Below are 24,997 nucleotides of genomic sequence, written 5' to 3'. Positions count from 1 at the left end.
CCAAATCATAACTATTAGAAATAAGAAAAAAAGTATTTAGACACATATTGAGTAAGTCTAGTAGAGTTGGTAGGAGAGAAAAAGTGATACATTAATCAGAAAAACTGATAATCAGAAAAAAAGAATAGACAAAAACCACTGGAATAAATATGACCTTAGTTACCATTCTAAAGTAAAAAGTAGCAATGTCTATTAGGGCTTTCTATTCAGGTTTTTCTGTAAAAAGGAAGCCCATTCACTCCTCTGAAAAAAATTACATATCTATTTTACTTTAGACAGTTAATACATTTACTATTCCTTATATTAATTAAATAGGTTAGCTTTTCAACTCACCAATCCACCAAGAAACTCAACTATCAAAACTTTTTTCTACTTAATTAAAACACAATCATTATTCTTAAAACAGAAGTCTGCCTTCTCAGAATGTGGGCGGTAGCTTCATGGTTCTTCCAGATGGGCCCAGCTGCCACCACACCCAACCATCTCCCACATATAAATGGCCTGGATAAGCCAGTCCTAAAAATTTCATGGTACTAACAGTCCAGTAGGAGCAGATAAAATATGATGGGAGAGATGTGTCCACCAAGCTAAAAAAATCCAAAACAGTAACACAAAAGGCTCAACCAGCACCAACCAGCTCAGTAAATCTTCAGACGATGACTTTATTAACACCAATGTGAGATAAAACAATTAACAAAAATTGACTTTCATTGAGCTATTTTCCAAAAATTCCATTTGCCATTTTGTTGCAACAAGCAATAGGAAGTAAACTGTTTGTGCCTGCTAAGGGAGCACATTCGTGGAATGGGTGGGGAACTCAGGACATTGGTGGAGGCAAGGTCACACTTGGTGGTGGGACTGTTAGAAGAACACTGAATGCCTGAAACGACTGTTCATGATCAACAACTGTAAATCACAATGTTCAAATTAAAACAATAAACAAAATGTCTGTAACTCTGAATTTATAATTCAGTTAACCTTTCCAATTTTATCTCTAAGGTCCTTCTCAGTCTCTCCAACTCAGAAATTACTATGGCCAAAGAAGAGAAGACAATTTAAAAAGAATCTAAGTGTAAAATCTGATCTTGGGAAAAGAATTATCTACTGACTCCATTGGTTACCAGCACGATTTTCCTTGAGAATAAGAAAGTGGTTGCAGAAATACCACTTTATTGTTGCTTCCAAACAAAATGACAACACTGAGCTCCAAACAGGCACTCAATAAACAGTAGTCAGTATTATTATTTTGGCTAGATTCTTGGTTCTTGGATCCCTAGTTCTTCTCTAATTTCATATTGGGTACAACTGGGACTAGGGAGCTTTGTAAGACATCAGGTTGAATTTCCTAACCTGTTCACCCCACAACTAACCTAACAGCTAAAAAAATAAGAACTCTTCCATTTGAGACTAGTGAAAATGACAGTTTCTTTCCCTTCATAAAAGGCAATATATCCCCCTCCTGCCATTAAGTCCCAGTTCACTAGTAAACACATAAAGTCATTTATGAGTTCTGTAAATTTGTTGAAAAGTCAAGGTTTTGCTGTTAAACGTAGTTTAATTTTCCCAGATGTATTTTGTACATTCATGTCTGAGTATGGAGGAGTGTTCTTCTTCGACCTCCCTCCACTCATTTCTGATCAAATTTCCCTAAAAGTTATATTCTCATGCTTGACATTTGCCAAATGGAATGTGTGTTTCTGAAAAGATTAAGTTGAACTTTGGCATCTCCTTGTTAGGCTAAGATTGACATATAGTCCTGTTTTTATTTTTTATCATTCATTTCCTGCTTAACACAGTTGGTGAATGAATGGCAAATTTACTGAACTTAAAAATTCTCAACAGAATTTCCTTTTGAAATGTTTATTCTCAAAATATCTTTTCATATATACCAGGCATATTTATTCTAAGCTATTTTTTTCATTCCACTAACAGCATTTCTTAGTGTATTCTGCCCAGTTCTTAATTACCTGTCACCTCAAACATTCGCTTCTTGAATGAAGTGACAACATTTCCATCCTTCCGCCTGAGTAAGGGGCTGCTTCTCCTCTCTGCCACTTTCTGTTTTAACCTGGACCGCACCTTCAAGTTGGGCTCAGAGGCTGGGGATTGAGACAAAGAAAATAGATAGAAATTAAAAAATAGAGAGCCAGTGCTTCTGTGTATAAACAAACAAGATGGCTCACCCTTTTCTTTGGTCCCCACTATCTCAAGTGAAAACCCCAGGCATATAAATAAGGCATTCATTCTAAATGATTAAGTTAACAAATAAAGTAATTATTATTATGACACACGTGAAATGCTTTCTACCTTTACAAATATGAATGCTTACCTAAAAATTGGGATAATTAATAGTAAATTTTATCACTAAACATAGGTCAGAATGAGATTTATTATTTATTGTTAGTACTCTCAATGCTTTCAAAAGCAAAATTCATAAACATAAAAATAGTACCCAAACACAATTTTAGGGTCTTTTTCTGATTTGTGGTATCAAGAAAATGCCACTGTTTCATATAATTTAAATCTAATTCAGACTCCTGAAATCACTGCCTGTAGTTTATAGTCTGAAACTCTGGGGAAATACAGTTTATTAGTAACATCAATCTAATCAAATCATGATGAATAGCCTTTTACAAACATTGCATATACAAACAATTAGAAAGGAAAGGAGACCGTGTTTTAGCACAGGGAATCCTGAGATAGAATATGTGTTCTAAAGTACAAATGCCCAAAAGTTATACTTTTTACCATTCTTTGGTTAAATTGTTCTTATTAGCATTACCCTGCAATTAGTCATTATTTATTAGGCCTTCAGGTAATTCTTCTTTAGGCAGTGAAAACATTGAATTAACAGAAGAAATTGATCAAGATGGTAATGATGGTGGTGATGATAATGATAAATGAATATTACAGAAAGTGTCTGATGACAGCTAACATACAGTACTTTCTCTGTTCCACTAATGTAAATGCTTTGTCAGTATTAACTTATTTAATCATAAAAACATTCATTTTGGATAGAGCGTTTTTATACACTGATTACATCAATAAAAAAGCCAAAACATAGAGAGAGAGAGATGTTAGTAACTTGCCTAAGGTTATATATTTAAAAAAAGATGAAATCAGGGTTTGTCCCCAGACAATGTTAGTCAAGTCTGTTTTCCTAAATATTGAAAAATATATTCTTCCACCTTCCCTTATATAGATACACTATAAAAACCATCGATTACAAGCGGCCAACATGGCCGACCCGAGTTCGATTCCTCCGCCCCTCTCGGAGAGCCCGGCAAGCTACCGAGAGTATTCGATATGCCAGACACAGTAACAACAAAGTCTCCAATGGAGATGTTACTGGGCCCGCTCGAGCAAATCGACGATCAACGGGAGGGCCTTTACCTTTTACCTATAAAAACCATCAATCAATCTCTCATCATATTATTAATATATTTTGTGTGATGTTATAACAGAGCTAGAATTTTTGATCACTGAATGTTTTCATTGAAGGAATTATATATTTTTTCTCATAATAAAAGAATATCAAAAGTAAAACAGCCCATCTTTCCTTCTTTTTTTTTTGTTCTATTCTTTTTCTCTTCTCTGCAGCCTTGACATGGACTGAGAAATTTCGCATTCTAGATTTATTTTCTGGAACTGTCCTAGTTAAATTAGGAACCTAGCACAGCAGTAGGGCGTTTGCCTTGCACGCAGCCAACATGGCCGACCGGAGTTCGATTCCTCTGCCCCTCTCCGAGAGCCCGGCAAGCTACCGAGAGTATCTCGCCCGCATGGCAGAGCCTGGCAAGCTCCCCGCGACATATTGATATGCCAAACACAGTAACAACAAAGTCTCCAATGGAGACGTTACTGGGCCCGCTCGAGAAAAATCGATGAACAACGGGAGGGCCTTTACTTTACTTACTTAAAGCTCCCCGTGATGTATTCGATATGCCAAACACAGTAACAACAAAGTCTCCAATGGAGACATACTCAGGTACCAAAAAATAAAATAAGTGAAATTTGTGTGTGTTTTAACCTTATTTTTTTCAGATATTAGAATTTAAGATGTGGACATATTAGAATTTAAGATGTGGACATAAAAAAAAATTGAAGTCAGCAAATATTTCCAGTCCTGTGTTTGTCTTTTTGACAATGGGTAGGATGCACTGCACTGCACTGTACTATCCTCCCATTTTTCATCGATTTGCTCGAGTGGGCCCAGTAACATCTCCATTGTGGGACTTGTTGTTACTGTGTTTGGCATATCGAATACGTCACGGGTAGTTTGCCAGGCTTTGCCGCGCGAGTGGCAGCTTGCCGGGCTCTCCGAGAGGAGCAGAAGAATCGAACCTGGGCTGACCAGGTCAGCCGTGTGCAAGGCAAATGCCCTACCCGCTGTGCTATCGCTCCAGCCTAATGGGTAGGATGGTTTTTAAAAAATATCTATCAATAATCAACATAAGTGATATGAACACCAGATTTGGGATCAGCATGGAGCTCTGATCTTTGTCCATCACCTACTAAAATCACCAATCATAACCTTGATTTATGCCTAGCTTCACTGAAAGGCAGCACATTCATCCAAGTTTATTAATCCAAATAAACTACCTTTGTAGTGCTTGAAGTAAAATAGATAAATTTTTCAATGCTAATTCCACATATCAACTATTTGGCTTTGGATGGATTACATTACGCCCTTTAAATTTTAGCTTCTCATGAACAAAACTGAGGGACTTATCATCTTTTTCTTTATCCATTTGACATTTTCCTGTCTGAGAACCCATGGGGTGTGAGTCTGGGGGTTGCATCATGCCCGTTCTTGGTTATTTGGATTCCATTGTTCTCAACCTAACTGTAGGTCTGGTCAGTAATCAAAGAATAGAAGATGAACTAGGATATTCTCTGCTCTATTTGCTGCCTAGTTCCATCACTACCAGTTTGTCTCTGCTTTTATCTCCTTCTGGCGGTGTCCACTACTTCACAACTCCAGCATTCACAATGCCGCCAGAAATTTCCTTTCCTGTTTCCTCAGTTCTGGGAGTAAGAATGGTTCCCTGCTGATGATATTGTCTGGATCCTCAACATCCCTAAGCAGTTGTAAATACTCCTTTTATTCAGGTCTGTTCCCTACCAAAACTGTGTTCAACATTCTTGCATTTTATAAGGGGTGGGATGTGCCTCCTAAGGAGTTCTCAGGACGTGTAGGACTCACTGGAAATTCTTAGTGTACTGGTCAAGGATTGAGAGAGCAAGGACCTGAGAGTGGATTGCTAACACTAGGGTTTCACAGAGATGCCTGGGAACAATAGGTTGAACTTGGGTTGGGTACATGTTAGCCATGTGCCCCAACTGCTGTCTACCAATCTCATGAGCCCCTAGAGTCCTACACATTTTATAAGCATATTATAGATTTGCATTAAATAACATACATTGGAGGATAAATAAAAGAAAAATTTGATGACAAAGGATATTTGTCAAAGTCTAGGAGTATTTTTTTATTTTTTATTATGCAACATCACCACTGGAAGCTAGTGGGTCGAAGATAGAATGCTGCTAAAACCTGACGTGACATAAGACACTAGATCCCTGTCAGTATTGCCAAAAGGGAAAAGATTTGGGGTAATCAGTTAGTTAATAGTAGCTATTAATAGCTATTATTTTGGATGATTAAAGGAAATATATGTTATAAATTTATAAGAAATATGTATAAAGTAAGGAAAGATAGGTCCGTTTACATGAAGTTAAGGAGTGCTATATGTAATTTGAAAATGTATGCATTTTACTACATTGTATATTAAAATGAATTTTACACAGTTGAGTACCATTGATATTTTGAAAGGAAATTTTTTTTGATATCAGTTTTAAGTCATCAAATGTATGAGTTATCTGTATGATGAAGGCAAAAATTAGGATGATAGATAGCCATCATTTAGTTCTTGTAATACTCTAAGAAACTCATTCAGAAGCCCACACACGAAAACTCACATGATGTATACCCAAGTACTAGAATTAATAACCTATTGTGCTGACTACGTTTGCAGTTAGAGTTAATTCCATTTTTAATGCTCTGGTCTCCCCAGAGCCTGAAGATTTCCATCCCAGTGACTTACTAATGGGATGCGAATCCTCAAGAGCAAAGAAAGAGATCACTAACTGCTAACTGGGGAGAAATTCTGCTTGTATTTGAATCTATTTCATGCCTAGTTGCACTAATTGCCTTTCTATTTTTACCCCACACCCATCATTCTTTACATCTCAATTAATCATAGTAATAGAAGGCAAGCATTTTAGCGTGTGCACCCATCTGAACACATTTGTCTGCTGAGATGAAAACCTTATATTAAAAATTGATTATCATTATTTAAATAAAAACAATCAATAGTAAAACAAAGAGGAGAGACCAAAGCCCCTTTCTTCTTAACATCTAAAAGGAAAAGAAGCAAACAAAAGGAAATAGAAAACATTTGAAGGATGCCTCATAACCTAAGAGTAGTTCAAATCTTTACTTTCTTATAGATATCCAGGATGAAGAGTAAATTTAGAATGATAGGACTTGACAATAAAATAATGGAAAAAGAAGTAAAATTCGATAGCAGAAGCATAAGTTAAGTAAGGATTATAAGGCTCATAAAATGATGAGGCCCAGTTGTTTTTACTGAGACTGGTGTGCCTGAGTATGTGGGTACCACTTTTGCAATGAGAAGCATGGAAACCATATATCTATATATTTTAGAAAGAAACAAATCTCAGATACAAATAAATCAGATTTGAATCCTAACTCTCTGGAGTACTAATGCAAATCTAGGTAAGTTTTACAATCTTGATGAATCATTTTATAATCTATAAAAGAACAGTAGCAATACTCACCAAAATCATGGTGGGAGATTAATAGGGTGGAATAAATGTCCTAGTTAAGCTGGTCACAAAAAGTTTTTCAATCAATAGATGCTGAATAAATAAATGTTTGATATAGACCACATGTAAGATTATAGAATTTATATGAAAGTAAAATAAATGAAAGGACAAAGGACCACTCTTTCTGCCAAGTCCAAAGTCATCTATTAAAAATACCCACAAAACAGCAATTGCCACTCTTTGGTGTTTATACATTTGAAATAATTTTGCTTAATAATATTTTATTGCAAATTTTTAACTTGCCATTTTATAATTTCCACTCACCTTTATCTGTGTCTTAGTTACACTGCGATCAACTAAAATTATTATCAATAGGTGACTTTGTCTCTATTAATTTTTAAAAATCCTAATTTATGAATATTCCAAATATTCATAATTTTGATACTATCTAATGGCATATATCATGGTAAAGAAGTTATTTATCCTCACTGAGAATTACAAAGAACATAAGAATTTTTTATTGAATAGTTAATAGTATTAACTGAGATAGTTAAGGGCAACCAAGATTAAGTACTAGATTAGTAAATCTTTCCTTAGTCTAGTGAATATTTGGGAATGGTCAACAATCCAATTTGCCATGCACATTTAACTCTAGGTGACAGTCAGGTTTTCATCACCAGCCTTAAATCTCTGTTCTGGAATTGTCTATATTTCTTGCAATAAGAGGTATTTATTGTTTACTGACCTACTCCCCTATACAGCTACTTTAATAGTTGCCATATTTGGGGTTGGAGAGATAGTAGTGGTGTTAAGACACTTTGGTTGCATATGCTGACCATAGTTTGATCCCTTGGCACCACATATGATCCCCTGAGCACTACTAGAATTCACACGTGAGCACAGAGCAAGGAAGTTCCCACACCCAGTTTGGCCAGGTGTGACCAAACCAATACATCTCCAAATTTTTAAAAAAGAGTTGCCATATTCTATCACTCACTTGGAATAAAGCTCATATAATCTAACACCCATGCACTTTATTCACAAAGACCTTTAATAAAGATGAATTTTCCTGAGTCATCAAGGCCCAAGACTTCTTTTATCCACTTACTTATTCAGAATGTCCCTTAATAAAGAAAAATTCTCCTGAATCATCAAGGTCCTAGAATCTTCTTTTAACTATGCTACACTGTAGTATATCTAGGGCATGTGTGAATTATTCAATCAAATAAATCATCATAAATAAGGAAAAACTTTCTATGATATGGTGATATCTCTAACAAAGTTGACTTACAGATGTAGTTTGTTCAATTAAGTATGTCTTTATTAATGAGATAAAAGCTGTATATTTTCAAACTGGCAATCAGAATAACACATATCTGATGAAACATGTAATTTTTTGTCTTGGATTATATCAATCTTTGACATCATGAATCATATTTTATGCATTTTGTACCAAGAAACAAAATGTCTACTCTAACTCTGTAATTACAATTAGTTAACATTATTTTAATTCATCCAAAATAGCATTTTAAAAAATTATCTCTCTAAGAATTTTAGCTTATAAAATAGATCCAACTTTATAACATATCAATGTAATTGCTGAGAGAAATTATAGTACTATTATTCTTTGGCTCAGAAACACTATTGGACAAATCTCTTCTTTCTACTATCAACAATATACTATTAAGTATATTTATTAAGAATGTTTATTTTACAAAATGCATATAGGAGATGGCTAAAACTCATGCAAATAAAATTCTAGTGGCTTAAAAATGTGTATTTATGCAAGTTGTTGCTTTCTTCAGATTACACTATCAAACACGTACAAAAAATTTATTTTTTGTTATTGTTGTTTTTAGATGACATCCAACAGTGTCCCTGGTTCTGTGCTCAGGGTTTACTCCTGGCAGGGCTCAGGGAATAAATCTGGATGGCCATGCATGTATACCTGACCTGTCCTATCTCTTTGGCCCACATGTTCAAAAATTTTATGCAATAAATTTAGTATGCCTGTTAAAATATTTAAATGGAAAAATATTTGAAAATTAGTATCATAGTATATCTAAAATTATATTGTGTTTGCTTAGTTATCAATATGAGTATTTTCCAAGGTAATTTATTCAAAGTGATTCCATTAATTCTGCTTTTCACTTAAATATCTATTAAGCAGTTTTCACAAACAATTCTCATAAAAGTATTGGATATATCAAGTATTATCTAGTCACAATATCCAGTCTCTTAAACATTTGGTTAACAGTGAACTTTTAGGTAATTTGAATGTTTTGCTATGAAACATAGCCCAACAGCGTAGACGGATCACTGTGAATCTATGTAAGCATTAATGTGTGTTTACTTCTATCAATGTAAATGGTAATTTAATTTTTCAGTTCTTCACTTATCAAAACAATGATAATAATCTTCACCTTCTCAGGATTAGGGGAGGGGGTGTCCAATCAACATACACTTCTGTGGAAGTGGCTTGGAGCAACAGGAGGAGACAACACAGAAGCATGGTCTAATACACAGGAATTGTTAGCTTAGGGTGGACCTTTTCCATTTAGCATCTGTGGATACAGGTGAGTTAGAACAGGTGTTTCTAAATCTCAGAGGCCATGAGAGGGCACTCACTTCCCTCAATCTAAGAGATTGGCTCTGTGCTCAAATCTGCTGCCTTTTCCTCACTAGGTTTCTCCAGAGTGCTTGGCTCTGAGGCTAGCTGGCTTAGTTATGATTCCGTAAGCAGTTGATGAATGAACAAATAATGCTCAAACTGTTGCATACTGCAACTTTTGTTAATTTTTTAAAGGCCAGAATGATGGAAGAAACACTAATTTTTATGACATTTTAAGTATAAATGGTCATTTTGAACAGATAAGATACATCAACAATATTATTTCAGTAATCTGGGGTGATAGTACAGAGGATAGGCTATTTGCTCGCATGCTGATGACCCATATTCGATCCCCAGCACCTCATATGGTACCCTGATCAACACTGGTAATGATCCCTGAGCAGAGCCAGAAGCCCTGAGCACAGTAGTATGTGCCCCTTCCCCCAGAAACTAACTTTAGTACGTAAAAGGAAATACTCCATTGCAGACAGCTAAAATTAAAACATACATATGCATATTTACTGTCTCTTATTTAATTAAATTATATTTGGAGCTAATAAATAGCAATCTTTAAAATCAAGGCTGCAAGCTTCATGAGTATCAAACTGTCTAGTTATATTTCCATTGTTTATCCAGCACTTACTTATACAGTACCTTCTCCATAAAATAAACGTTTTAGCTATTTATTGAAGCAATGAACAGGACAAGTGAAAAAGGCAGCTGCATCAGATATAAAGAGTCTCAGAAATAAAGATATAGTAAACATTTTGCTTTGTTATTTGTGGTGTAGCAGGAAAGAATAATAGACTCACTACTATGATCAGTGCCTTCTGATATGTATGACTAGACTGTTGTGGCTCTAACTAAAGATGATTCACTGTCAGAGAGGGAATCCTGGAGACTGACTGAGATGGTGATTTGGAAAAATGAAGCTCTGTATAGAGGAAAGTACTTCTTCAGGAAGAAGGTAGTGGCAAATTGAAGGAATGGGGATTAAGTTTGCTAACAGGAAGAGTAGGGAAATGGAGACTTCAAACATCAATAAGAAATTGCTAGGGCCAGAGAGATAGCTTAAAGTGCTAGGTATGCTGCTTGGGAATCAGTCTCTGGGAAGATTCAGGAATGGCTCCCAGCAGTGTCAATTGGGACCCCCAAAGCAGATGGTAAATACATAATATGCAATAAGTAATTTATTCTATACTAGTGGAAACCTTTAGGTCCACATATACAACTCTTTGGGGCTGGGAGATGAGTCAAAGTACTGGACATTCTTTGGAGTTAGACTCCTGGGATGGTCTCAAAGCACCTCCCAGAATTGACCCCAGATACTGCCAAGTGCACAAAAGCATATTCTCTTCTGACAGTCTTTTCAGCATGCAGGCATGCAGACTGTCCTCGTTTAAATGAAATAAGCCTCAAGAGCATAGATGTTAGCTACTGCCTGCATGGTAATTTAATTCAAGATTTTTTCTTCTCTAAATTGTTTTACACATGCCATCTTTACCCCCCTCAAACAAAATGGTCCAATCCCTCACTGTTTCATTCTCATTACTCTAGAATGTGGGTAATAATTGATTTCTTACTCTATTATCAGTACATATTACCTTCATATGCTCTTGGTGGGTGTCAATTAACATTTGTTGGATGCAAGAATTGGATGCACAGATACCAAGGCATGAAAGAAAACTTACATGTTAAGGCTAAGCTTCAATGCTGTTAAGAGAAAGTTAATTCCAACTTCTCTAATTTCAAAGAATTTCATGATAATGAATGAATGGTAAGAGTATATAGATTATATGTGAAATCAGAATGAAATTTATTTTTCTGGCAAACATAACAAGTATCCAAGGTTGGAATCAAGAAAAGTCATATCTTATTCAGTGAGGAATATATTCATAGGCTAATTCCTTGAGGTTTTCAAATATAAAATATTTTATCTAAGTAAAGATAAGTTTGGAAATGTATTTTGAAAATACAGACGCATTTTAAATTAATACTCAGCAAAATAATGTGTATTATGAGCATATATCCAGTTTTCTTTGATCAAGTTTCTTTAAAAAAATTTTTAACTTAAAGCTTAAAGGGTCATAATAAAGTCCTACTCCTGTACATCATTATTTAAACAACATGCTCTTTTGTGGGAAGTCTGAATTTACAAACTTTATTTTTTTTCCTCCAAATATTATTTAGCAATAGAAGCCCATATGTAAAAAAGATCAGACCAACTATCAATTCTGATTGGTATTAATATTCTTAATGAACTAATTCTTGGACATATGTGAGGGAGAAAGGACTGTACTTTTGAATTTAGACCCTTTTTTAGGCACCGTCTTTTATACAGTCTTTCAAATAGAAATGTCAAGGACTTTCAATTGTGGGTATAAAACTTTTTAACAAACTTATTATCCAGATATTGTTTAAATCCAGAGCAAGTTTATTAAACACAGGTGCAAATGGGTCTCTGAAATGACGACACTCACCTTAGGTGAAACTGATGTCAGAGAAGTGCAGTACTTCTAGTGATTTTCATAATTTATTTATTTTTTTGCTTTTTGGGTCACACCTGGCAGCGATACTCAGGGATTACTTCTGGCTTTGCACTCAGGAATCACTCCTGGTGGTGCTCAGGGTATCATATGGGATGCTGGGAATCGAACCCAGGTTGGCTGCGTGCAAGGCAAACTCCCTACCCGCTGTGCTATTGCTCACTAGACCCTATCTAGTGATTTTGAATGTTGTACCAGTAAAAGATTGTATAGACCAGAAAATAATTGCCCCTGATAACTCTCTCAATAACACCATAAACCTAAGACAGAAACTTTATTATATTTCTCTGTACTCTCAGCATGATTTTTCACATAGTTTTGTTTGGAAGAATCTGGAGTTGTTTTTCAGTTTTGATGCTGCCAATTCCTATTGTGATCAGTTGAACTTTCTCAGTGCCTCCATTTTCTTGCTTGTAAATTGTGGACAAATACTATCTTTTCCTAATCTTAAATAGTTCAGAAGTATTGAATGAAATACAGTACAGACAGTAAACCTTGTCAAATTTCATGTTAGAAAAACGTACTTTCCTCAGACACATGATTTTTCAATTTTTGTCTCTATGTTGCTCATCTTTCTGAATTTTTTGGTTCATTTTAATAAAACTTTAAATTTATTCTCTAGTTCACTTCATTTACTTTGCTCTCCTCTAAATCTGCCATGTTTCTAATCACCCCAAACCAGTCACTCTATTTCCCTAAATCTGTACTAAAAATGTAACTCTTAACAACTGTTTCAGGCCAGACTGATAGTGTAGTGGGCAGGGTGTCTGCCTTGCATAGGTCTGACCTGGATTAAATCTTTGGCATCCCATATGGTCCCCCGAGCACTGCCAGGAGTGATTCCTGAGTGCAAAACTGCTGGGTCTGGCCGAACTCTCACCCCCCCACCCCCCAAAAAAAATAGTTTTATAGAATCTGGAGTAATAGCACAGTGGTTTAGAGCTCCTGCCTTAAAAGCATATGGTCATGACTTTAAATCCTTGGTGACCACATACAATAAGTGCCATCTTGACAGTTAAGCTCTTTGAGTCCAGCAACTCCGCTATCTGCAGTTTCCAGTTCCATATCCTCGGCAGTCTCCACTGGCATCTTAGTCCTGGGGGAGTGCCATAACTTAACGTATCAGCACCACCGCCAGGAAGTACAGCCACTGGTGAGCAAGCACATCAGCACCTCTGTGATGCCCAGTGATCACCCAACCCTGTGTATATTAACAAGATTATGGGCCCTAGAATGTAGACTTGCAAGCACTGCTCTGAAAGGCCATATGTGATGGGGAGCACCAAAGCCTCCTGTGTGAAGCACCACAATTTTGTGGTGACCTCCTGCAGCCACCACAGCTAAAACTGTGTGAATACTACAACTTGACATGTGTGCAACTCCATTCATGGTATTGGCATCATTATCAATAACAATGAAATACCTAAAGAGAAGGCACACTGGCCCTGATTAAGTCTACATATTTATTTGTTGTTGGGCTAGAGCAATAGCACAGTGGGTAGGGAGTTTGCCTTTCAGGCAGCTGACAGACCCATCTGAACCAGTTCTATTCCTCTGCCTTCGATTCCTCCACCCCTCTCAGAGAGCCCGGCAAGCTATCGAGAGTATCTCACCCTTCTGGCAAAGCCTGGCAAGCTACTCATGACGCATTTGATATACCAAAAACAGTAACAAGAAGTCTCACAATGTTACTAAACCCGCTTGAGCAAATCGATGAACAATGGGAGGATAGTGACAGTGACAGTGATTTATTTGTTGATATTAGATAATTTCCACCCCGGGAGGTTATTATAAACACTCACAAGATGTAAGAATGATAATATCAAATAAACCATGGATATTATCCTTAAGGATTTTTTGTTTAAATGGAGGGTTTTAATTTTAATATAAGAGAGATACTAGAAAGATACTCAGGATAGAGTATTTAGCTTAGCCTGGTAGGTGAAGGTAAGGCAATAGTAACAGGGAAGCAGAAATCAGTTGAACATTAATATATGAGCATCATCTATTTAATCATCTACTTTAGGCAAATAAAGAAGCTCTTGAAAAATCACATTAGTGGTTTGTGTGAATTAGAAACAAAAATATACATTCATGGAATACTACACTTTTCTGGGACTAAAATGATAAGGAAAATAGTGTGAGGTTAGCAGAGCAGGTGAGGAAGGAAAACAGGGGGCAGATCATCATGCATGGTACAGAAAGACTTTAGTTTTACCTATGATAGACAAGTCAGCATATGATTTTTAAGTAATAAAAGTCGTAAGACTAGACTTTAAGAAGACAGAACCAATGGCATAGGGTATACTGAAATCAGAGAATGGTCAGTGCTGGGATGGGAATTTAATTACAACAGCATGCAGGATGAGGATGACGAGGTTTCTGATCACACAAGGACAGAAGTTAATATTTGATGGAATAAAAGAAAAAAAGTCACCAGAGTACCTTCCAGATTCCTGCATTATGTCTCTATGCAGAAGGTGGGGTTGATCCGCATGTCCTTTGGGTAGCTTTCTGGTCAGTTTAGTCTTAAACATCTATTTTAATGAATATAATATCTCTCTATATATAAATGTATAATTATTGCTACTTGTAACTTTAATGTTTTAATATGATTTCAGAATTTTAAGTGAAACCACTAGTCTATTTGACCCTTTAACTATCCCCTCCCAAACATCTATTTTATTTATATATTTATTTATATATTTATTTTTGTGCTTGAGCGATAGCACAGTGGGTAAGACATTTGCCTTCCATGCAGAGGACCCAGGATTGATTCCTCCGTCCCTCTCGGAGAGCCAGGCAAGCTACCAAGAGTATCCTGCCCGCATGGTAGAGCCTGACAAGCTCCCCGTGGCGTATTTGACATGCCTAAAACAGTAACAACAAGTTTCACAATGGAGACATTACTGGTGCCCGCTCGAGCAAATCGATGAGCAAGAGCAGGACAGTGCTGCAGTATATATTTATTTTTTAAATATCCTTTTTCTAAGGATAAACAATACCTATGCATTAGTCAGAATTAACTTCTGATCACCAGGACTTTATTCTCTAGCCAGTCCCGATGCCATCTTGCAGCTGCCTACCCTTCCTCCTCCTTCTTGTTTTTGTTTTTGTGCCATGTCTGATAGTCCTCAGTGCTTACACCTGGCTCTGCACTGAGCTATCACTCCTGGTGATGTCTGAGGAACCATATGCCAGTTAAACTGAACAAAACAACCACATTACCTGTTGTACTTACTCTGCAGTTACTATTTACTGTTGTCACTTGGGCAGGTCATCTTATTACTTCTTACAATATCTTTTGCAGGTTTTGACTTTGTAGTCTTTATGGTATGGAAATATTCTTAAAAATTCACTCCTGCTTCATTGATGATCTTTATCATACTTTAAAAATTATATATAATTAAAAGAAAATAGGATTATCCATCCCAGACTTATGTAAATAAGACAATACTTTTCTTCTGGATTTATCAAGTTCTTGCCATATCCCTTCATTTGCCAGCTTATCAGTTAGACACCTATTTAGTCAACTTTCTCTGGATGACTGCATAAAGGAACTGCAAACAAATTTCAAGTAAAATGGCAAAGAGGCAATAAGTCAAGTAGACTACGAAATACATCACCCTAATAAAAATTTTAAGGAGTCATGGCAGAATAATATCCATACATATATGATGAGCATGTCCTTCCCAGAAACTGTGATGCTTATTTTAGAAGGGAATAAAAAGGGAATTAAGGTAGTAGATGGATTTAAAATTTCTAAATCATCTGATTTAAAGATAAAGAGATTATCCTGGTTTATCCAGGCAGGCTCAGTATAATCACGAGAGTCTTTCAAAATATGAGAGAAAGGTAGAAGAGTGTGTGTCAGGTTCATGAAGTATGAGAAGACTCAACCAGTCACTGTTGGCTTTGAAGATGAAAGGGGGTTGGCTACAAGCCAAATAATGCAGACAGCCCTCAGAAGCTGGAAAAAGCCAGAGGTGGTAGTGTTCAGAGAATCTCCAACTCTGCTGACACTTCAATTTTAGTCCAGTGAGACCCCTTTTGGACTTTTGACCTCCAGTACACTAAGATATTAAAGACGTGTTGTTTTAAGCAACTAGATTTATAGTAATTTATTATAGGAGTCATAAGAAACCAATACAGCAGTCTAATGAATTCCAAGGTTGTCATTGTTGCAGAAGTCTGAATATCCTGAAATATTTGGTTCTGACTAGATTTTACTGTGCCATATTTTTATTAAATTACAGTTAGGTAAGAAAGTAGGGTAGTGAAACTACTAGTGATATATTTCTATCACTTACAAAAGTATTAGGAAAACAATTTATCTAAAATTAATATGTACCACTTTATAAGACTTAATCTTATATAAGTTAAAATCTTTTATTCATCTATTTGCTTATTTGTTAAAATATTACAAAGATAAAAACAGGCAAAATAAGTTTTCACTTTTAAATTTTTCTGTGAAGTTTTCTTAAGGGTTAAAGATAATTTATTTCCACCCTAAAATGTTGAGTATATTTGAATATTAATAACATGATAATCAAGCAATTTCCAAAATTCATTGAAGTGGGAACAATTTTTAATTAACAGATTTCATTTGAGATATTAAATTATTTAGCAAAATAGTAATTCATAATAATAACTCATAGTCAGTTCTTACGAATGCTCCCTATTTAGTTCACTGTAAGCACAACAAAAGTTTAAACCTCTAATCAGTCACTTTCAAATTCCAGTTAATTAAAATATTTCTGCTTTTCTATATGATCTTTATGTTGTGAGATACAATTCCAGTCTTAATCAGCTGAGTATACAATGTAACCTTCCATCTGGTAAATCAATTTACCAGACTTAATTGTGCCCCACCATAACTCAATTAGACACTGAGGAAAACCATTGAAATGCTATTTCCTTTTCTTCAGAAGAGAATTATGTACAATTTCAGCATGCTTTGCATTTCTAACAGCGAAAGTCAACAGGGAGGTATCACTCTCCTTTACATGAGTTTCCCATGAGAAAATCAACAGCAAAGTATAAAGTCTGTGCTGTTATTCATGGAACACTCCATAATACTAACTTGGCTTTTACCAGAACATATTATTTGGCAGCTAAAACCTTTAATTAGAGTTGTGGTTTGAACAGATTTGCACTGACTTTAGGTTCTATAGGGGCTCAAAGAACAACGTTGTTTTTCTAACCAGTTTATTCTTTTTCAGGTGGTTAGAACTAGGGGTGGTAAAAAGAAAACGTTGCTCTGAATCTTATTTTCTTGGCTTTAATTTTGATTAAACATTTCTAAGTGAGTACTAACAGCAGCTAGACAGAGAAAAATGAGCCACTCAACAAATGTTTACTGAGCACTTGCTCTTTGCAAGACTGTGTAAGAGGCATTCTGAAAAGAAAAAAAAAACAACAAAAACAAAACATCTGAACATATGACTGCTACTTCATAAAAGGAAAGAAAAAAATGCTGGTGGGGGGGCTGGAGAAATAACACAGCGGGTAGGGCATTTGTCTTGCAAGCAGCCGACCCAGGTTCGATTCTCAGTATCCCATATGGTCCCAAGCACCACCAGGAGTAACTCCTGAGTGCAGAGCCAGGAGTAACCCATGTGCATTGCCAGGTGTGACCCAGAAAGCAAAAAAAAAAATGCTGGTGGGAGAAAGAGGATTAACTTGGTGGTGAATCAGACTAAATAAGAGAAAATGATGAAGTCCAAGAAAAAGTCAGTGGTGAAATTTGTATGATTGAGAGAGAAGCTCTCAGGAGAAATGAGGACAGAGTAAGTCTTGAGGTTGAAGATGGAGAATCACCTTAAATCCTGGTCAGTTTTTTAAAACTTCAGGACAACTTGGAAAGATCAGCTGAAAATCTATAAATGGGATGAAGACTAGAAGTGTTGGGGCTAGAGCAATAGTACATTTAAATTGGGCATTTCTGTTGCAAGCAGCTGACCCTGTTTCAATTTCTTTTCCTGATTCATATAGTCCCATGTGGCATCCCAAACAAAACAAAGAAAGAAAGAAAGAAAGAAAGAAAGAAAGAAAGAAAGAAAGATTAGAAGTGAGAACCTAGACCCCAAATGAAAATACTAAAATTGAAAACATGAATATGTTTGGTCTTGGTGAAACTTTATCATACATCAGTGTTTTATGACCTGCAGATTAAAAAAATTAAAAAGTAATGAAAATAGAGGTGAAAGCAGAGAGATGAAAGTGCAGCATATAAAATTAAAATTTAGAGGGGGATGGCTTGGTCAGAGGCGTCAGATGCATAAAAGAAGGAGAAAAAGGAAAAAATAATCAGATATATAAATCTATAACACTGTAACCGACCTAGCAAGTAACTAACTTAGTACATATGCTCCAATAATGTGCTCGAAGTCATCAGGCAGTTATGTAAAAAGATCAAATTTTGATAGTCAAAGGAAGATTAAAATTTATAATTTTTAGAAATGTTTTACAGTGTCAGGGATAGAACCGAAGTCCTCACACATGCAAAGCTTAGCTGATACATAGCTTATAACTCTACCACTGCGCTGTAAACCTGACCTACTTTTTATTTATTTTTTATTCATTCTTCAGGAGATGGATTTATTTTGAGTGTTGAAACATAAAAAGGAATCTGTTCACTGGAAGATTCTGAAGATAAATTTGCATTAGGGGGATCACTAAGAACTCTCCTAGAAACAAATTCTGAGCTATTAAAGAAAACAGGGTCTCTTCAAATATCTTTTTTTTTACATGTTGAGAGTGACTAGAATTTCTGACCTAGAGTAACTGTTAAAATTTTCTCTCACTTCTCTCCTGTTCCATCTCCTTCAGCAATAAAATTGAAAGGGGCAACTTTAAAAACTACCACCTCAACATGGACATTAGATTAGGCGTTCAACATGAACATGACCAATAAGAACAGTAACTAACCTTAAGAACTAATCTTTTGGCTAGAGAGATGATACAGTGAGTAGAGTGCTTGCCTTGCACATGGTCAACCTAGGCTTGATCCCTGCACCCTTTATGGTCGGTCACCTGAGCCCCATCAGGAGTGATCTCTGAATGTCTAGCCAGGATTTGTAAGTACTGAGCACTGGAGGTTGGGGAATGGGCAGTAAGAATGAGGAGGGGGAGGAGATGGTGCAGCAGGAGGAGGAGGAAAAACAGGAGGAGGAACAAGAAGAAGAACAAGAAGAACTGATCTCCCACCAATATTTTTAGTTATCTGCAGTCTTCATTTTGCATGGTAGCAGAAAGGCAGACTGTAGTTCCCAGAAGGAGATGTCTTGTACAATCTCTATGTCTGAACTCCTCTTCAATCCAAATCCCACTTTATTTCTTTTTAAGTGGAGCGTATACATTTAGAGTATATATTTCAATATCATTTTCAGAGTTTTTTTTAATAGACATATTTCTAACCAAGTATTTTTTTTCTTTTTGGGTCACAGCTGGCAATGCTCAGGAGTTACTCCTGGCTCTGCACTCAGGAATTACTCCTGACGGTGCTCAGGGGACCATATGGGATGCTGGGATTCGAACCTGGGTTGGCCGCGTGCAGGCAAACACCCTACCCGCTGTGCTATCGCTCTAGCCCCAAACCAAGTAATTTTTAACCTTAATGCACTGAGAATTTTAAAACTTAAAAATTCATTGGAAACATAAACTTTCTTGTCTGTTTTTGGAGGCCACACCTGGTGGTGCTAAGGGATTTCTCCTGGCTCTGTGCTCAGGGATTATTCCAGGTGGTTCTATCTGGGGACCATATGTGGTGCCAGATATGGTGTTCGTGGGTCAACCACATGCAGGGCAAGTGCCTCACGAGCCAATTTTCTGATTTTTGTCTCTAACATTCTTCCATTAGAATATGCCCCTTCTGAGAGACACCAGATTTTCGAGTTATCTTTTCTCAGGCGGCAGCATTTCCAGTTCAGTCCCTGATAGAAATACTTTTTTACTATCTTATCTCATTCACCTCTAGAAATATGTCTAGAACTGCCCCAGAGCTCTGTCATTTACTTATTTTAAAACAGATGATAGATATTGTGGTATTTTCAATATTATCTATCTGTGAATACAAAGCATTTCTTTTGGCTTCTTACCTTCTGAAACACAGAACTCTGTATCACTGAATTCCATGTTTTTACTTTCTTTTCAGCCTGGAGCCCCCTGAGATGTCTTCTGTTTCTAGTGTTCATATTCTTACACTTCCATTCCTGCCCCCAAACCCAAGAACATACAGATAATCTTTCTCTTCTAAAAGGCTCATAACTACCCAAAGCTAAGTATTCTGAATGTCTTTAAGAAAACCCCAATTCTGAAAGTTCTTTATCTTTGTGAAATGTCTTATTTCCATCTTGCATCACATAATCAAAATGAAACCTGACAATTTCCTTCTTATATCTAAGGAAATAAAGAAATGAGATCCTGAAATTTCCCTATGTTAACTTGCTTTTTAATCTTCCCAGAACTGGTGAGATGTACAGTTATGCTACTAACCACAACTTTGGGGTCAGACAGATCAGGATTCCACCTCTACCTTTTTTTTTTTGCTAGCTGTGTGAACTTAGATAACATCCTGAATGTTAATTTTTATAAAAGACAGTCTGTTACATTCTTTCAATTATTTTTATTCTGAAGGGTATTTAATAACCAAGCTACATGTTCTAAAGTTTTGTTTCTGTTTCAAGCTAACCTAACAAAGAATAAACTGCACTGAAATCTATGCTCCTCTTCTCACACCAACTTAAGAGAAAGTGAGTGCTTGTAAACTGAATCTTTCCTGAACTTTTTCCATCTGATCCTACCCTATCCAACAACAATTCTTCTTGCTGCCTAAAGTAAATTCCTCAAGATAATCACTCACCATGCCTTTGCTGCATCTACACCTAAACACTTTTCAGGATATGTTATGAATATATTCTCTTCACTTAGATTCTCCTCAACACTTGACTCTTATAAACACTCCTTCCTTATAAAATCCTAAAAAATCTCTATACATGATTAAAACACTATCATCAAAACCATACATCATTATATAAAGGTAAAGGCCCTCCCGTTGATCATCGATTTGCTCGAGCGGGCCCAGTAACGTCTCCATTGGAGACTTTGTTGTTACTGTGTTTGGCATATCGAATACGTCACAGGTAGTTTGCCAGGCTCTGCTGTGCGGGCGAGATACTCTCAGTAGCTTGCCGGGCTCTCCGAGAGGGGCGGAGGAATCGAACTCGGGTCGGCCATGTTGGCCGCGTGCAAGGCAAACGCCCTACCCGCTGTGCTATGGGGGTACATAAGTAATGATTACTAATAATCATTGTATCTGTTTTTACATACACATACAATTGTTTTCCCATCAGCTATCTTGAAGGTATAAACTTGATTATTAAATTATCTGAATTAAAAAAAGACAACATTACATAAAAACAGTAACAAAAAATAGTTCTTTCATCTTTATAAATTTTATAAAGTACTAATTAAAAAATCACTGAATTCTGACATCTACCTTTAACAGTACTTTACTATTAGTATCTGACCCTCAAGAAAAACATACATTCACATAGTTTTGGAGTCTTACATTCACATAGTTTTGGAGTCTTGAGGGGATTTCTGTTTCCCCTGCTCCCAATAAAACTGCAATGATGTCTTGTAATTTTAATTATGTGACCTTTAAACGTACGATTTTTGCACGCAGCCAGCCCGGCCAAGTCGGGTTTGATTCCTCCACTCCTCTCGGAGAGCCCGGCAAGCTACCAAGAGTATCTCGCCCGCAAGGCAAAGCCTGGCAAGCTACCCGTGACGTATTCAATATGCCAAACACAGTAACAAGTCTCATAATAGAAACATTAGTGGGCCCACTATAGCAAATCGATGAACAACGGGAGGACAGTGCTACAGTGCTGACCTTTAAATGAATTTGAGGACAGGGCCAGGGTGACCCTATAGTAGGGCATTTACTTTTCATGTTTGATGACCTAGGTTTGGTGCCTGGCAGCACATATGTGCCCCAAGCCCCACCAGAGGTTATCCCTGAGCACAGAACCAGGAATAACGTCAGGAATAACACAGAGAACTGGGTGTGGCCCCAACACTAAGGGGAAAAATTATGAAAATACTCTCAAGAAATAATATAAATAAAACAGGCAGAGCCATTAAAGGTACCTAAGATAGTTTAGGGTCCAGAGATATCCAGACATCTTATTCACTGTATTGAGGGGTGAAAAGTAAAACAGGTTTTATCTCATTTTAAACAGAAACTCTGCTGCTGGTAATCTGTACTATAGAAGTAAAAAGCAAGTCACAAATAAAGCTCTATAACATTTACTGCAAAGATATTGTAAATAATATCTTAATGTTCAATATTAGAGATCCATAAAAATGGTCATAATTGATCTGTTTAACAAAACATTTAAAATAATATTAGATAGAGATCTATGTTTGATATTAAAACATATCAAGTTATTTTATATATTTAGAGCTAATACAATTATAGTGTTTATATTTCATTTATTTATGTAATTTTGACAATATGGATTCCTTTTTAATTAAGAAAATTAAAATCTGTAACAAAAAAGCAAAATATACAAAATAAGCAAAAGATTTATAAAAGCTAAAATATTCAGTTATTTCAACTGACATGCCAAATAGCTTAGTTTCTGATAATTGAAGCAAAAAAGTGTACAGAATTGTACAGCTACAATAGGAATTTTAATTTCAAAGAAAGGTAAATATTATCTGAGCAAAAATTGCAAGGGGAAATTTTTTCATATGCATGTATATATATATATGTAGTGGTAACAGAAAATAGGATGTATCTTTAAGAAATAGTTTTTGAGGACTGGAGGTGTTTATATATTTTCTTAGAAACAAACGTATAATATATATCATACATATATATTACACATAAAGTATATAATTGTAGGTATAATTTTCTGTTATAAAATGAAATACAAATAAAAAGTAATAACTTCTATATAGAATATTTAGACATGTGACTTAAATATTTCTATTGGTTTTTATATATCCACAAGTCCACAAGTTTTATTCATTTCCTAAGAAATCTCTGTTTTGATTTTGCTTATTTGAAAAATAATATTTTCTTATACAGAAACTGCAAAGTATTATATCATGGCAATCATTTTCATTTATAGTGTCACGGAATTCTTTCATTGGTCAATAATTCAGTTATTTTTGTGGCAAACATATTTGTAAGATCCAACTTAAATGATTATTTTACTTCTGGAATAGTTTATTTGAAAAATGTTTAAATATTTAGATGCAGAAAGAATATTCTGCGGTTTTAAAATTGTGGTTTGAAATAATTTGCCCTCAATGTAAAATGTCTGTAGTAGTTGGAATTACAGAAAAATTGCAAAAATATAACTCATACCATTTCTAAAACACATCTGAACAATATACATCTTTGGACTGGAATTAAATTACAAATGGTATATCTGAAATTATTACCATTCTCTAGTTTTATGAAGACGAATCAATGTGGAACTTTAAGTTGAACAAAATTGCCTTTCTCAATTATACTAAATACCATTTATTTATCTACAAAATATAGGGTTGAAAGACTAGATCCTGAAATAACCACCAATCCTCCCACCCCCATTTCAAACCTGGAATTGTACTCAGCACTAATATAAATAAAAATGAGAACTGAAGAAAAATTCTAACCTCTTTGTGACAACTCCCTTGTCTATAAAATTGGTGGGAAATAATGAGGTATCTATTTTAAGAGGTACTAGTGTCAGAAAATATAGTTAAGATCAGTATAATGGTTCTCTAACATTATCATCTCCAATGTATCAAAAAATGAGGTGTTATGAGTCTACTGTATTGCTGGTACTTTAAAATAAATAGAATAAAAAAGAGCACACTATATATGATAAAGGTATAAGTTTTCAGATGTGTGTGTTCCATGTTTTGTAGTGGCTGATGACAACCCCTTACCCTAAATCTGAAAGAAACCGGTAAATTATCTAAAATAACTCCAATTTCCATAGTTTAGGCCACACAATAAAATATAGATCCTGTCAGTGAAAAGATTCATTATTTTAGAGGAAGTGGTGTTTACATTGAACAATGCAGATAGCAAGGACAAAGAAGGGGAGCTGAATTGTAAAATATTTCAATATTGCTGCTTTCAGGCATGGGAGATACAGATAGAAAAACTTTCTGTGCATTGTGGTGCTTAAGATGGCTTTTGAAGAATGAGTAGGCAATTCAGTTTCGAAGAGCCCACTAAGGAAAGAATTGATGCACATGTGAAAATTTTGAAGAGAGTTAATGGTTGCCCTTTAGAAGGATAAATGCTGTTCTGAGTTTCACTCTAAAAACAGGTCATTTCAGAGTTACTACAAATATTCAAACTTTCAGACTCCTGGTCCTCTATCTCACGTATAATGTCTCACTCTATGAGAGTGATTGATGCAGGCATGATATAAAACCCAAGCTGTTGAAATAAATGAGTCTTAAGATGTTTTTCAGAAATATTGGGGCAAACAATGCTATTTTTGGTATTCTTGTTAAGCTGTTACAGCAAATACTAGTATAACAGAACCTAGATAGGAACTCCTACTCCTAATAACAGCATGTGGACACTTTCAAGTAATGTCATATAAGCACCTGGGAACTAAGAAAATCAAGAAAACCTCTCCAAATAACTTCCCTTTTAAAAAGTTTTTCTAATATAATTTGTATTGATTTCCTTCTACTTCAAAACAAAAACATGGAGGCTGGAGAGCCACAACAGGATGTAAGGGTCTTGCCTTACATTCAGTTACCTGGGCTAGAACCCTAGTCAAATCTCTGGAACCATATTAGAACAGAGAACAGAGCCAGAAATAGCCCCCAGGGATCAACAGGCATGGCCTCAAAGCCAAATAAATGATGGATAATTTTTTAAATATGTGGTTCTTTTCAGAACTTAGTATCTTCCTTGGATTATATGTTAAGGCTATGTCTAAACTCAGAAGAGTTGGCCGTGACT

The 24,997-nt window shown here is 35.7% G+C and overlaps 1 protein-coding gene across 4 annotated transcripts in view; it reads right to left on the bottom strand.

Annotated features, from left to right (window-relative positions):
- The window catches only part of HDAC9 (histone deacetylase 9), a 1,023,935-nt gene that overhangs the window by 411,193 nt on the left and 587,745 nt on the right, over window positions 1-24,997 (bottom strand). For 2 of the 4 annotated variants that reach the window (XM_056118063.1, XM_056118064.1), the window contains exon 8: window positions 1,968-2,099. The exons of the other annotated variants lie outside the window; for them this stretch is intronic. In XM_056118063.1, the coding sequence (XP_055974038.1) occupies window positions 1,968-2,099 (132 nt within the window). The remainder of the gene's footprint in view (window positions 1-1,967; window positions 2,100-24,997) is intronic. 4 annotated transcript variants of the gene reach the window in all.

Source organism: Sorex fumeus, unplaced genomic scaffold (genome assembly GCF_029834395.1).
Source record: "Sorex fumeus unplaced genomic scaffold, SorFum_2.1 ptg000037l, whole genome shotgun sequence".
Taxonomy (NCBI): domain Eukaryota; kingdom Metazoa; phylum Chordata; class Mammalia; order Eulipotyphla; family Soricidae; genus Sorex; species Sorex fumeus.
This window is presented reverse-complemented; position numbering and strand designations above follow the sequence as displayed.